Genomic DNA, 16,024 nt, shown 5'->3' with positions numbered 1-16,024 from the left:
GAAATGGGCTTGTTCATTAGTTTTTCCAGCAGAGTTTCTGTCATTCTACACCGTTATGAGAAATGCATTGTCAGCAATAATGCTGGGAAATAGACATAATTATTTGTTTGCAAAAATATTAAGACGGATGTTTGGTTTAAAAAGTAACTAAACTGTTGTGTTTTAGAAATGCTACATTTCACTACATCTATGAAGTAACATAAATCTCTGAGATTGTCTCCTTTAATTAAGACTTTCAGAAGGATGCGTATACCCTAACAGCCATTTACAAAATATTCAAAAGGGACAGACATTAGAAGATTTAAAATGATCTGTGAGTGGGCATGTGGAAGTTCTTAATTGACACTTTAAAAAGAATTATTAATTTTCCTTCAAATTTTATGTGGATCTTGATTTGCCTTCTGCAGTTCTCAGTTAATGAAAATCTAGGCAACAGTCTCAACTATATTACACACTTTATTATATTTTTGTTTCAAAATATACATGTAAATAATTTGAAAATAAATATTACATTACTACTTACAAATGAAATAACAAAAGTGTAGGCCAGTACAGATGGGAAACAGGTTCCTTTTGACAATTCATTAATGTTGCCACTCACATAGTTACCTGTTGTAATATTTTAAAACTCATCTAAATCTCTCATCCCTGTATTTTTCCCCAAGTGTAGACATATGTAACCCCCTGCTACATCATATCTTGTTCCAAACAATGTAATTCTTCGCCTGCATTTTTCTTTTAGTTATCCGGGGATTCATTTTCAGCTCCTGAGGGGAAAAGAATGAGGCAATTTAAGTACTTGTAAGCAGTTTAAGTACTTGTTTGGCTACCTATGCTCTGGCTCAACTTTCTGTTTTGTGGATTCCAGTCTGTTAGCTGATACTCTATCAATAACAGTCAGTGATATTTGCACAGCATTTTAAAATTTGGGAAGAATTTTACATACATTATCTCGTTTTATTTTCACAACAACTCAGTGAGGTAGGCATGGCAGATGGTATTTTTTCCATTTTGCAGATAGGAAAACTGAGGGTTAGGGAGGTTAAAGGAGTTGCCCAATGTCATAGAGCTTGTAAATGTCAAGGGTAGGATTCAAACTCAGGTGTCTTCTGTCTCTGAATCTAGCTTTTTCCAACTTTATTTACACTAGCATGATTAGCTCTTAGAATGTAAGACCTACAGTACTGCTGTAAAAACCAAGCCAAAACCTTCTAGAATGCCAACAATTTCCAGGCTATGACATGGATCCCACTCTGGATTGGTTCCCACTCGTGGTTTGTAGTTAACTCTATTCTCCATTCTGGATCTACCCTGCTACCTGTTTCAATTCACCACACCAATCACAATCCCAAAGTGATCAGTCCCATTCCTGGACCCAAAGGTTTGACACAGAGGTTAAACTGCCAGAATACACAGAGGAAGGGAAAGCTGGGAAGGGTGGGATGATGAGTTCCTTGAACAGTCAGTTATTCAAATGCCTGCCTGCATGTAGGGTGTTGTTTGGCTGTCTAGAACTGGATTAAGGAATCTAAAGTTCAGGGCTTTGCCTCAGCCTACCGATTAATTTCATCTACCCCAAGAAAAACATACATTTTTAAAAAGTGGCCTGTGATAAGGGCACTTTAATCTATTTCAAGAAAGAAATGTTAATGCATATGATAATATAATGTTGTTGTTTAGTCATTTTCCGTCATGTCTGACTCTTCATGATCCCAGTTTGGGGTTTTCTTGGCAAAGATACTAGAATGGTTTGCCATTTACTTCTCCAGCTCATTTAACAGATGAGGAAACTGAGGCAAACAGTGTGAAGCGACTTGCCCAGGGTCACATAGCTAGTAAATGTCTGAGGCCAGATTTGAACTCAGGTCTTCCAGACTCCAGACCTGTCCCTCTCTCTACTGTGCCACCTAGCTTCTCCTATAATGTTATTGCCTTCTACCTCTTTTGTATATACTCATAAGCATGCTGTCTCCTTAAATGTTAACTCGTTTAGGGCAGGAACTAATTTTTGTCTTTGTATCTGCCATTCCTAAGACATTGTCTGCTTAATAAATACTTGTTGATTGAGGCATGTTCTGATACAATGGATCTTTGGATAATTTTTGCATTAGCATTGCTATACACTACTAATTTTCTAATTAATTTGTGGCTTTTAAATCTTTTTAGTGCTTTTATTGTATGGCTCACAATTGATGTTTTTTCTAAGAGTTAATTAAAAGTCCATGACAGACAAAGTCTTCCTGGCTTATGGTTAGCACTGTGTAGGGTCTGGATGGCAACAGAAATGAAAACTCCTAAAGACCATCTGAAGTGATCACAGACTAGATGTGAAGATCTGGATGTGACCACAGAATCATCATAGATCCCTTATACACTGAACTTTCTTGAGTGGAATTTTATACTTACTGAAATTTATTACATAGAAAAGCTTCAGAATATGTAACCTGGAATCTGGGCTTCTCTGCAGGTAATAATGGGTTCCTTTTCTTATTTATTAATTTTAATTTGGCTTCTCACTGCTGTTAGCTAGACTATATTAATGTGAAGCTGGTCTCAGAGCAGCTCCCTCTTCCCTCATCCCCCACAGACCAGGTCCATAACATTTATGCACTATTTCCTTGGAGGGGAGAACAGGTAGACCTGAGGGACTTGGTGGGAAGGACTCCAGTCCCAAGGAGCAGAACTTCATTTCTGACAACTTGATTCCATTGGACCACTTTTCCAAACAGCAATTAACAGAGACCCCAGCAGGCCGTCTCTCAATATCAGCTTTAATTATGTCTTATCACCTACCTTCTAGGGGTTCTTGGCTACTATGAGCATCTGAGACTTCTAGAGAACCTGCGCTGAAAAATTCTAGGCAAAAAAATGAGATGCGATGAAAAGAATAAACTCGACATTTACAAGAAATCATTGAACACACCCTCATTCCCCACCATTTCTTCCCCTTTTTTATGTTCTATGGCCTTTTAGAAATCACAGATTTCTAGATCAGTCGCAGCCTCCTAAGCAAGTGGCTTTGGCACTGTCTCCTGCCCCTGAGCAATGGCAGGATACACGGGAGCTGCAAAAAACATCCTAAGCAGCGACCGTTGGGATTCACTCCCTTAGTGCTCCACTTGTGATTCAGGGAGTCTCGGAAATGAAGTAGCAGGAATGGAAAGAAAAGAGTCTAGATTCAGAGCTGGAGGGCCCTTAGAGACCATCCAGCCCAACCGCCTTATTCTATAAATGAGAAAACTGAGGGCCATTCAAACAATTTTTTGATGTATAATTTTTAGGGGTAAGAAACTAAGCACATAAGCATGCATTAATTATAACATACAGAAGTATTTTCATTTCATGTGAAATCAATTTTAAAACTGATTAGCTCAAATTCAGTATTCTTTTTCCTTATATGAACAAAAGTTACCTTTGTCAAAAGAGAACTTAAAAAGTAGATAATTCTCTCTCTCCTCTCTCCTCTCTCTCTCTCTCTCCCCCTCTCTCTCTCTCTCTCTCTCTCTCCTCCCCCTACATATAGCACTTAGTACAGTGCCTAGCACATAGTAGATGCTTAATAAATGTGTATATATATATATATATATATATGTATATGTGATATACATATATATGTATGTATGTTTGTTGTTCAGTTGTTTCAGTTGTATCTGACGCTTTGTGATCCCTTTGGGGGTTTTCTTGGCAAATATACTGGAGTGGTTTGCCATTTTCTAATCCAGTTCATTTTACAAATGAGTAAACTAAGGCAAAAAGGGTTAAGTGACTTGCCCAGTATCACACAGCTATCAATTTCTCTGAGACCTGCTTTGAACTCAGATCTTCCTGACACCAGGTCTGGGGCTCTATCCACTGTGCCACCTAGTTGCCCATATATATGTAAATATGGCTATGTATACACATACAGATCCCATATACATAAAGAAATTACATGGTTTGGGTATTCAGAAAATAATGTTAGTAATAAATAACTTGGATTTAAACTCACTGCTCACGTTCTTCATCATCAACTACATCCTTAACCCTCTACCATTTCGAGGACATTCCCTTCATTCTCCTGAAACTACTACGTGACATGTCACCAATGACCTCTAAATCAGTAAATCTAATGGCTTTTTTCTCAGTCTTTCTGGTCCTTGACTTCTCGGTAGAATGCTACTTTTTATTCATCACTTTAGCCTTTCTGAAAACTCCCTTCTCCCTTGAATCCTCTCTTATACCCATCTGTTCCCCCTCTGACCTCTCTGATATCACATTTTCAAGCTTCGCTCTGTTCTTAGACCCCAGAAATGTTCATAACCCTCTTTATCTTCAATTTTTCTCTCACTTGGAGAGCCCATGCATTTGCACACACTTTCAATGATCAGTGAAAGACTCTTAAAAATCTGAATTTTTCAGTCCTGAACTTCAGTCCTAAATTTCTGGTTGGCTGGCAGACATTAATACCCACATTTCCTAGCATCATTTCAAACACTATGTCTTAAAGTAACCTTTTTACCTGAGGCAGCTAGAGGCACAGCAGCTGGAGCACTGAGCCTGGAGTCCAAAGATTTTTTTCCTTCAAAGAATGGCTCATCTCTTTCACTTCTTTTCCCCCCTCCCTCAGGCCCTAGCCAGCCACCCCTGAACTATTGCAATGGGTCTCCTCCATGTTCTTCCTGCTCCAATCTCTCCCAATTCCTATCCATCTTATGTACTGTGACAAGACAAATTTTTCTAAACCACTTCAATTATGTCAGTTTCCATTTTAAATATCCATGCCTCCCAAACCCCTACTGTTACCAAGACCAGACTCCTTAACCTGGACTTTCACAATCTCAGTTTACTTTTTCAGTTTTACTTTCAGGTAATTCATTTTCTCCAACCTTCCGCTCTGGCATAAACCCGTTCATTGCTCCCCAAATAATGACTTGTACTTTCAATGGGTTTTGTACATGTCTCCCTCTATCTAAAATGCTACTTCCCTTCTCTTTTCTCCTTTCTGCTTTTGGGACTCAGCACAATCCCTTGGAAAAGGAAGTCTTCACAGGCTGCACCAGATGACATTGGTCTCTCCTTCCTCTGAACACCTACTGCTTGCATCATTCACTTAGCAACTAATATATGCTTTTGGTGCTACTGCATTTAGTAGTTATATCATAATGTCATTTAACTTTTCATATATTTAGGTCTTATTTTCTCAGCTTGATTAGGATAATTTTCTCAAGGGTAGAAACCAAATCTAGGATATACAGGGTGTCCCAAAAGTCTTAAGGCAGTTGTAGCTATTAAAGCTTTTAAAGCTTAAAGCTACAGTAAATGTAGGGTTGTCCCAAACATCTTAGTGCAGTTTTAAACTATTAAAACAATTAAAGCTTGAAATTGAGTTAAGACTTTGGGATATCCTTGTTTGTATTCGCTACAATGCCTTGCACATAGTACGCACTAAATTAATGACAATTGTTTCCTTCGACAATGCTTTTCTTCTGAAGAATGAAAAATATTTCAAATATATCTTGTCATTTCTGTTATAAGGATCAGAGAGAGATATTCTTTGATCCCATTTTATGAGCAAGGAACAGATTTGTATATTTATTCCCACAAAACTGAGTTTTAGTATTTGGGGATGAAAATGGGTAATTTTTAATTAAATCAATTACTACCAGTTTGCTCCTTTTGATCGTCTTCCTTGTTTTCATCAATTTGGATTCTGACTCTGTTTTCACGTGGTAAGAGTTCACCTACTAAAATATATAAAGTAAATAAAAATGAAAAGTTTAAAAATATATGAAAAAACCATCATATTCTTTATACTTTATAATAGTGGCTGTTTAATTTCTTGAGTTTGCCATGAATTGCCCAGAGTGGTAGGAGTCTACGATATTTGATATCCAACCCCCCTAGGAAATTACAATGAGAGGGGAAGAAGTTAGAAGTGAGTAATAAGAAAAATATGGGAAAGGAGGGCTTTAGGGAGACTAAAATTACCCAAGATTTCAGGAAGAAGAAAACTCAAAGACCATGAAGATAAATAACCAAGTCAATAGGAAAAACAGTAACCACAGAAGGAAATATGGCTTCTAGATCTATTAAATGAGTATAGGAATCTGCAGATAAATACCATAAAACAAAGGACAATGATCTAGAACATGATGAGACAGAGAACTCTCTGAAATTTGAGGAGAACAGGGAACTACAATATGCTATTTCTGATTGGTTCAAAAAAGAAATGAGAATTATGAGAGCAGATTTTATGGCCTGCACAGCAAAAATAATGGGCAGAATAGAAAAAAAAGTAATCTTTGATGGCAAATCTCACCAAAGAAACAAAGAGAAGACTAGAGATTGGGGATGCAAATATACAGAAGTGAAGGATAATCTTGAAGAAGGGAAGCAAAAAACAATAACATTAGAAAAAAAATATGCTTGCCATACAAGCAAAACATACTGATTTTGAAGACAGAATGCATAGACAACTTAAGGATCATAGATCTCCCATAAGAACATGACAAGACAAAAAAACCTTAACACTATAGCGAAGGGAATAATGGAAGAGAACAGCCCCGAACTTCTGTATATAGAAAATGGAATTCCAACTGAAAGAATTCACAAATCACCTCCAGGAAAACAGCCGAGGCAGCAAACTCCAAGACACATAGTAGTTTCCTTTAATTATTCATTCGGTTCATTACTGAGAGCTTGTACCACACTCTCATAGACTCTGAGAGCACAGCCACCATACCTTAGAGTGCTATAGAACTATTATTGTTGTTGTTATCATTATTCTTGTTATGAGACATCAGAGTAGATCCTTAGTGAACTAAGTTTTAAAAATAATAAAATATAGCTGGGCAATACATATTTTAAACATCTCTTATGATAATTTCTTTTGTGACAACATTTTTAAAAATTCCACCTAAAATTTTACCTGGAACGTATGGCTGGTAAGATAATACTTCTCCAAGTGCAATTAGTTTTTCCTGTTAAAAAAAAGACATGATTACAGCACAGATACTATAATCGACGATCACTAATTTTTTGGTCCCAACTGGAGATTTACCTAGTATAAAACTACTGGTATGGAAAGCCCTTTTGCCAATGGAGATCATCAGTGGTTGGGCAACTCATGTCATCTGGGGTCTGTAGAGCTTAAGTGACATGCACATGCTCATACAGCTACTATGCACAAGAAGAAAATCTTGAATCTTGGTCCTTCTGATCAAAAGACCTAGTTCTCTATACATTATGCTATGTTACCTCTTAATAATCACTATTATTAATGTAGTCACTTTTTAAAATAAAATATTTTGCTTACTATTTTAAATAGCTAAATACAGAGCATATAAATGGCATTGAGATAATTTGATTACAAAGTAATCAAACATTTCTTCACAAACATTCTAGAAAGGATATACTGGAATAAGTGGTGTCATTCAAAGTCATCACTCTGGGACGCTACACACCAATTCCTTGGAGGCAGGTGGCACAATTCCAGGAGTGTTGCTCAGAGAGCATTGGGATCTCCTTTGAGATGGTCTTCAGAGAGGATTCCATGAAGCTTTCTCCAAGTTCTCAGCTGGAAGAAATCCCTCTGGCCTTTTATTTATTGTAGCATGTCATCTATACATCTCTTATACATTTAGCATCTCCTATTTGTGTATGTCTTATGTCTCATATAGTACACTGAAGATCCTTGAGGGGAGAAATGATGTGTTTATGAAGCTGCCATTTCAAGAGGCATCATAGTATAAGACATTGGGGATCATAGCTCTAGAATTAGAGGAGGCCTCAGAGCCCATCTAGTCCAACTCTTCTATTTCGTAGAAGAAGCAGCTGAGGCACAAAGGGGTTAGTCCAAGATCACACAAGTATGAAAGCCTCAGAGGTGGGATTTGAACCTAGGTTATCCAATTCCAAAACCAGTATTCTTTGTATACCGTGTTCCCTCCCAAAAGGTTGTCCTTGGAGTCAAGATGACTTGGGTTAAAGGTCCAGCCCTGACACATAGAGGTTGTGTAATCTTGGTCCAGTCACCTAATCCATCAGTGTCTTTAGATGACTCTCTAAGACTCTAAGTTGCAGATAAGTTGCTAATCTACACCAGTGGAGGGAGTTTCCACACTGAGAGTACCCCATAGGCATGAAATCATAGATTCAGATAAAAAAAAACCAGAAATCTTTGCTAGGAAGAAATGAACTGGGCACTGAGTCTATTTTAAACTAGTACAATACCAAGAGAGCTAAATTCAAGCCCTTATCCCCTGTCACCTAGACTGTTAATAATTTACCTCATAATTTGAGATATCTCATAATTTGATCATATCTCATTACTATCTTATAATTTGATCTCCCCTCCTTAACCATCATCCTGCACAAAGCTAGATGATTTTCCTAAAGTAAAGGTCTAATCATGCTCAACAAACTATAGTGACTTTGTTACATTTAGGATAAAAAAAAAATCCTCTCTTCAGCTAGAGAATGCAAGGGAATTGGTTTTGAAAACCCAAGACCTTATCATACAAAAGGAGTGGATAACAAGGCATTAAACTAACAGTAAAACTGCTTCCATGCCAGGTCATCCCTTTTTAAGGTACATACAAGTCACCTGAGTGAATAAAAAAGGGAGTAAGATCATCGTTGGAAGAATTATGGGTCACACCCCTGGGGACCTAACTGATAATTAGTTAGATGAATCCAGGAGGTCAGACTTGATGAAGAAACCAGCTGTGGATGCAACAGATAGAAAACAGTGGCATATGAAAACCTGAGACACAGAATTTTTGGGTAATTAATAATCAATTTATTCATTAGGCTAGCTTATAATCAATAAATTGGTCAGTGGTTTCTCTTGGTGTCCAAAGCCCCCAAGAGAGACCCTGGAATGCCTCAAATCTCTTCTGAAAGAGAACTTCCCTAACAAGTGAAACTCAACCCTGAATGATCAACATATAATACGGCTAAAAGGCTAAAAGTCTTCAGCTCCTCCAGCTGAGAATATGGCTTGATCATGAGACTCAGCCACCTCAAAACATCTGGGTAGGGGAAGCCATCCCCATTGGACCTCACTGGCTGATTTTCTCCTTCGTGAGCTGGGTTGCCCTAAACTCTAATGGAGGGGATCAAAGACAGGGGTTCTGCCCCAGGCAGAGGCTCACCCAGAGAAGATTCTATTAATACTGTAAACAGAAGTTAGGTCTCCAAGTTGGGCAGGGTCCTAATGAGCATGTGCATGGAGGGCTGGGAGCAATCTCATCAGTCAGCCATGCATGGCCTTCAGAGGCTGACTATCCTTTTCAGGAGTTGAGTTTTAACAGAAATAAAAGGAAAAGAGTGTGTCAGAAATTAATAATTAATTATTAATATAATAGTATAATACTAATTTCTCTCATAGTACATGATATGGAAAAGAAGAGACCGCCAGAAGTTGTATGGAGCTGAGAATGAACACATAGGCAGAAGCAGATGCCACAGAGAAGGGAGCCAGCATTGAAAGTGAGGATGTTTGGGCCAGGCACAAACAATGTTGGAACAGAGGCTCTGTCCTAGTACTAAAGAACTGGGTTCTTCCCTGACTGGTGGCTCCTAGAATTGTGTCATCTGCCTCCAAGGCTTAGCTGTTTAAGACCTTGCAAGGAAGGGTATGGCCAACTTATAACCCAGCCAACTGCATTGCTCTTTCTGAATCCATCAGAGAGAGAGAGAGGCGAAGTTCATACTTTATAAAGGGATCGTGGGATATTGTCTTTGTTACCACATCAACACCTTGTCATCTGTGACTATATCATCCAAGCTGGGATATGTGTGGGATCAAATTCTGCCTCCCCCACCCCCAATTACATTAGCAAAATTAATATCTTTGTATCTCTTCCGAAATTACCTGTTCGAGATCGTGGGCTATTGCCCCTTTAATATCTTCAGTTAATTCAGTATCAGGCAAATCCGTCTGAGGAAACCATACTCCATTCACGCATTTTGCTGGCATGGAAAACACCATTCCCTCAGGTGTGCCAAATTCACCTGGAGGGTCCCCACAAGACAGTGAATAATAAATGCAATTAGTTTTTTCTTCTTCACGGCCCTACGAATATGCAAAATTATAAAATGACTCACAATAAATGTTTTTGATGATGATTATGCTGAATTACAGAAGGTAATCTCTTCTACCAGCTTTATGTTTATTATTTAGTTCTACTGGAACTCAGTCAGTTATTGATTGTCTATGCCTGGATTAGGCATATGTAGATTTAGTGAGAGCAGAAATTGTGGGCTCTGGGACCTACTACCTAGTTGGCCCCATGACCATTTTCTCCTGCCCACGTTTCCTGAGCTGACAGTCTATGTTTCCCACGTCACCTCTCATGAGGTCCTGTCTGTTTGCATTCTTTGCCTATATTCTAATCCATAAGCCAAATTATATGATTTGAAAGGGAAAGAGCAGGGACCACAGGCATGGCGATTTTCCAAGTAAATACTGAATGCTCATTAAAACAATCATTACAACCTGGCTATGGCAGGTGATGGGAAAGTTATTGGTAGTGAGCACTCAACATTCACTAAGTTGGCTCCTTTTAGGTAGAATATTTTTTGTTTGTCAAATGAGAAATTGTGGCTGGCTTCCCAGCAGGGTTGTGCAATGGAAAAAGCCTTCTTCTGTGAATGAGCAGACCTGGATTTTAACCGCTGCTCTTCTGCCAAAGGCAGTACTTGTACGACTTAGCTTAGGCAGATGGTTTTGCCTCGCATTTTTTAATATGGCAGGGTCATACTAGATGCTTTTCAAGATGACTTCCAATTCTAACATTCTATGGATCGTTTTTGCTCTTGTCCACAAGAATAAACAGGAGGACTTCAGTAAGGAGACATAGATCTAAAAGAGTACAAAATACTGGAATTGCCCACAACTCCAAATACTTCCTTAGGACAGCCTCTCATCTCTATGCTGTATTCACTCCTGGATTTCTCAGAGAAAGTGCCAAACTGCCTCACCTGCTTGTTGATACTTGGAATCCCTTTAAGAAGATTACAAAGCCATTCCTTTTACAATTAGACATAAAACATAAAATGGAACTCAATAACACATTCGCACTCATTTGTAAGTTACTGATATCAGATCTTTTCATAAGAGCAGATGTTGGTAGGGGAATTACAGAACAGAGTCCCTGGAGATCTGAAAGAGATAAGATAGAGGACCCCAGAGCAGTAAAAAGGAAAGCTGAGGCTGCTGAACTTGGGCCTACTTCAACATTCTGCCTACTGGGAGTCATGCCAGATTCTGTATCCCATACTCAGATGGAACTCCTGCAGGGAGGAAATTCCTAGGAGGTATAAGCTACTCTCTTGTAATTATCTGTGATCTACTGACATGAGTGAATGACAAATAAGAAATGATAAAAATAAGATAGCACCAAGCAGTAAGGAGCATTAGAAAGGGCACCGTGTTTGGAACTAAGTCTGCTCCTGCTATCTAGGTGACTTCAGATGGGTCATTTAATTTCTGTAGAACCCAGTAACCTCATCTATAAAATAAGTGCGCTGGGCCAGGCGATCTCCCAAAGAGAGCAATCAGAATGGGCAAGGGCTTCAAGATCATGCCAGAAGAGGCTCTGCTGAAGGAACTAGGGGTGTCTACTTTGCTGAGAAGAAGGCTTCAGGGCAGAGTTGTAGCTACCCACTTTTCAGGGGCAACTGGTAGTAGGCTCAGGGAAATCTTGGGGACAGACGTTAGGGAGATGCCTCCTTGGGACAAAAGGCCCTATTGTGGGGAAAGATCCCAGAATACCACCCTGCATCCGGGAAGAGACCCCTTGACGCCCTGAAGCTGCTGCTGAGAAGTCACTACCAGGGGATGAAGCAAGGTGGACCAAAGATATGCTAGAGGTTGGGTGGTCTGGAAAAAATCCCTTATCCCCTGACCAAGTTACAGCTCTGCATTGGAAATAGGGTGATCAGTGATAGTTGTTTTGAAGTATTTCAAAGGCTGTTATAGGGGAGGGGCATTGCACTGGCTCTCTTTGGCACCAGAAGTCAGAACGTGAAGAGATCATTACAAGTTGCAGAGGCAGATTTAGGCTTGAGGTAAGGAAGAACCTACTAACAACTGCTGTTAATTCAGTCATTTTCAGTTATGTCTGATTTTTTGTGACCCCATACGGGGTTTTCTTGGCAACATTTCCCTCTCCAGCTCATTTTACAGATGAGGAAACTGAGGCAAATAGGGTTAGTGACTTGCCCAGAGTCACACAGCTAGTAAGTGTCTGGATTTGAACTCAGGAAGATGAGTATACCTAACTCCTGGCCCTGGCACTCTATCCACTGCCCCACCTTGCTGCCCTTTATTAACAAATAGAGTTGCCTAAAAAAAAGCAGAATGGCTTCCCTCAGGAGGTAGTGGGTTCCCCCTTCACTCAAGGTCCCCAGGGCAAGGCTGAATGATTCTTTGTCAGGCATGTTTTAGAGGTTATCCTTGTTCAGGTGAGGGCTGAACCAAAGGCTTCTGGGGTCCAGTCTAACAGATTTTGACATTCTCTCAGGTAGCTTCAGTTCAAAATCCTAGGAGCCTCTGGTCTATAATAGCTCCTCGTAAAGTTAAGGATTCTGATCACTGATCTCACCCAACGCTCTTTATCACATTAATGAGCAAATTATATATTCAATTAAAGCTTTATCTTTTATTTATATCCCTAAAATAGAAATATAAAAGTATTTTATTTTTCAGTATACTGAAGTATGTAACTTAGGGAGTCTTCAATTTACAAATAAGTTGTGTTCTATAATTAATTACAAAGTCAGTAATTTAGTACTCAGAATGAGAGTTGTTTTCTTAGGGAGGTAGGGTGAGGATGGTTTCCACAAGAAGTAAGTTAATGAATAACCATTTATTTTCTATCTCTATAACATTTAAAGGGCTAAACCAGAGCTGTGAAACTCAATGTAGCCCTAGCCCTTGCATGCAGTTAGAACCAGATTAAAAGGTAATTGGGAAATGTTGAACAAAATAAATAAAAATAAAATTTTTGTTGTTCAATTGTGTCTGACTCTGTGACCTCATTTGGGGTTTCCTTGGCAAAGATACTGGAGTAGTTTGCCATTCCCTCCTCCAGCTCATTTTACAGATGAGGAAACTGAGGTAAATAGGGTCAAGCAACTTGCCCAAGGTCACACAGCTAGTAAGTGTCTGAAGCCAGATTTGAACTCAGGAAGAGGAGTCTTTCTGACTCCAAGCCTGGTGCTCTATCCACTTCGCCACCTCACTGCCAAAAATAGAATACAAAACAGACAATGTTAATTTGTGGTTTTCTAAGTCAATATGTGGCCCATCGAGATCCATTTCTATTTGAGTTTGATACTACTAGAATAAACAACGCCTACATGAGAGGCCCAGGCTGAAAGGAAGATGGAGGCATCATGAGGGCTGACATGCTCAAATCTTTCCGAATCCAGGGAGACCTAGGGAACAGGAGGCCTTTCTATCTCCTCCTCCACCAAATTCTAGACTGGGGAAGTTAAAGGAAAAGAATCAAACACCTGATGGAGCTTTGTTCATATGTAAGGGGAGTATAAACAGTGGTGGGAATTCAACCCGTTCACAGTGGTTCGGTAGGACCGGTGCCTAATTTTCGGTTGAGTTCAGCGAACTAGCAATTAGCAGGGGTGGGACCTGTGAACCAGTTGTTAGTGGGGGCGGGGCCCATGCGGCACCCCCCCCCCCTCCACATCAGTGGCAGCGGCGCCTCTGCTGGGTTCCTTGGGCAACTGGTTGTTAATTTATTTGAATCCTACCACTGAGTATACAGGAGTATGCTGGCTGCCCTCTGCACAGGATAAAGAAAGAAAAATCTTATTATAGTGAGAAACAAAGATTCACCTTCACTCATTATTCCAAGAGAGAAAATCTCTCCTGGAGGAGAATCGTGGTACCAGAACTTCAGTGTGGTGGCTATACAGTGTGCGGATGAAATACCCCTTTGGAAATGCCCTATCAAACTCCACTGGTTGAGGGAGTTCCCGAACTCTTTGGTAATCCATTCACTGCAAGAAGAGAAAGCAATCATTTTACTGGAATACAATGCTCCTATAAAAGCAAAAGTAACAAAAACAATTCAAAAGTCTGGAAAACTGAAAAGTAAACCTAAGTACAATCCCACACTAACACTACCCAGAGAGATAGGCCACACGCTAGCTTTATATTCTCTATGATTGTCTGTGTAGATTATAAGTTACGTGACAGCAGGACATATGCCTCAGTTACTTTTGTATTTTTGCAGGTACATTGCACATTTTTTTGTTTTGCAGAGAGTGGACAAATAATAAATAATTGTTGAATGATTGATACTAAAGCGTTACATAAGTCTGTAGGCAGAGTTAGTCCCTATTTAAAGAGTGTATTTTCTAACACATCGTGGAAAAATGCACACTATGGAATACATTTTTACCCATTATTGCCTAATAATTCAAGAATGTATCATTTTGTCACTGTGGGCATTCTCTCCATTGAAACAATAGGTAGATGTTTAAGAGTGTTATGGCCAAGAAATTCATGACTCTGTCATCCACCTAGCCAAATATATTTTTTAAAAAATCGTACACAATCCAGATCACAGTCATACATCTCTATCAGAATATGTTAAAGCATGCAGTGCACATCGGGTAATGCTGCAGTCCTACAGAAAGTAGTCACAAAGTTGATTCTGTAAGATGACAGACGTCATTTATCACTGCCCATGCCTCTGTTGTGTGGGGCTGGATTCCGACTGTCCTAGGACTAGAATAGAAGGACATAATTTTTAAAAAATGTATCCCAGGAAGAACTTCTCCCAGGCCAAAAGGAGTCAAATGAATTAGATCAAAACTCCGAACATTTTTGTGATCTTTTCCCATTTGCCCTTAACCCCAAAACAATTACATATGATTGAAAATATTTTCAGTGAGAAGTTTTAGAAAATTACACACACACACACACACACACACACACACACAATTAACATGGGAATATAGTTCATAGTTAAATATAAAAACTATAGTGGCCAGGCTTTTGATCCATATGGATATATTTATCTATTCACTTCAATTGGTATAAATATGGGGAAGCTGGCTTGTTAAATCACATTTTTGCAGAACTAAAGATATTTGAAAATTATTTTAGAGGCTCTGATAATTTTATCATCTATTAATATATAATTAGTATACAATATTTAAAATGTACCATACCTATCAAATATCAAGTTTAATAGGTAACGTGAATAGCTTGGAGGTCCCCAAATAGCACTGTCATATCTGAAAACTTTTGCTTTCTTCAGGTCAATGTAGCGAGAGCCAGTAATATTACCCCAAATTATCACATCTTTGATATCTAGAACAAAAGGACTCAATTAACAAAAATAACAATGTATGTAAAAATAGAAAATACACCACCTGAGAGCTACTTCATTGGGATCTTAACCTAGGGAAATTACTCTTTAAAATATATGAGAGGATCCCGCTAATCTTTTATTTCCTTGTACTGCATCCCCTCCTTTTTAAAGGTATTGGAAAATTTTTATTCATCATCCAATACAACATATATTAAAACTCTGTCCAAAACCATAATATAATAAATGTTTTTGGTAGAACTAAACATCAATTTCATCAAAACAATAGAATATCCACAGAATTTGACAAAATGAAATAATTAGTAAATAAACATTGAATTCTGTACATGGTTAAAAACTCTATTCTAAATATATAAATATGTGTATCTGTATTTAAACATTGCACTTTTTATCTAGTTCTATTAGGGAAATACTGGGCCACCTACGTGACAGAAGAGTATTTTACAACATGGCTAGAACTGTTATCTTTTGGTTGTATAGCCCCCTTTTAAAAAAAGGTTTTATTAATGAATTTTGTTTTTATATCACAATTATTTCTAGAAACATAACCCTTCCTCTATAACCCCAAACCTTACCCTGAAAGGAAAGCCTCTCTTGTAATATAGTTAAAATTAAAGTTAAATGTTAGGCAAAACTAGTTCCTTCATCTGGCAATGAATATAGCCCTCTACCCTACA

At 38.6% G+C, this 16,024-nt stretch overlaps 1 protein-coding gene across 1 annotated transcript in view; it reads right to left on the bottom strand.

Annotated features, from left to right (window-relative positions):
• Positions 1-738: 738 nt before the first annotated feature.
• MDH1B (malate dehydrogenase 1B) overlaps positions 739-16,024 on the bottom strand; it is a 32,659-nt gene continuing 17,373 nt past the window's right edge. The window contains exons 6-11 of the mRNA XM_036757883.1: positions 15,187-15,328; positions 13,844-14,007; positions 9,857-9,996; positions 6,908-6,959; positions 2,794-2,856; positions 739-767 (exon numbers count right to left, since the gene is read on the bottom strand). Of these exons, the coding sequence (XP_036613778.1) occupies positions 739-767; positions 2,794-2,856; positions 6,908-6,959; positions 9,857-9,996; positions 13,844-14,007; positions 15,187-15,328 (590 nt within the window). The remainder of the gene's footprint in view (positions 768-2,793; positions 2,857-6,907; positions 6,960-9,856; positions 9,997-13,843; positions 14,008-15,186; positions 15,329-16,024) is intronic.

This window comes from Trichosurus vulpecula, chromosome 4 (genome assembly GCF_011100635.1).
Source record: "Trichosurus vulpecula isolate mTriVul1 chromosome 4, mTriVul1.pri, whole genome shotgun sequence".
Classification (NCBI taxonomy): domain Eukaryota; kingdom Metazoa; phylum Chordata; class Mammalia; order Diprotodontia; family Phalangeridae; genus Trichosurus; species Trichosurus vulpecula.
The sequence above is the reverse complement of the archived record's forward strand: the minus strand, read 5'-3'. Positions and strand labels throughout refer to the sequence as shown.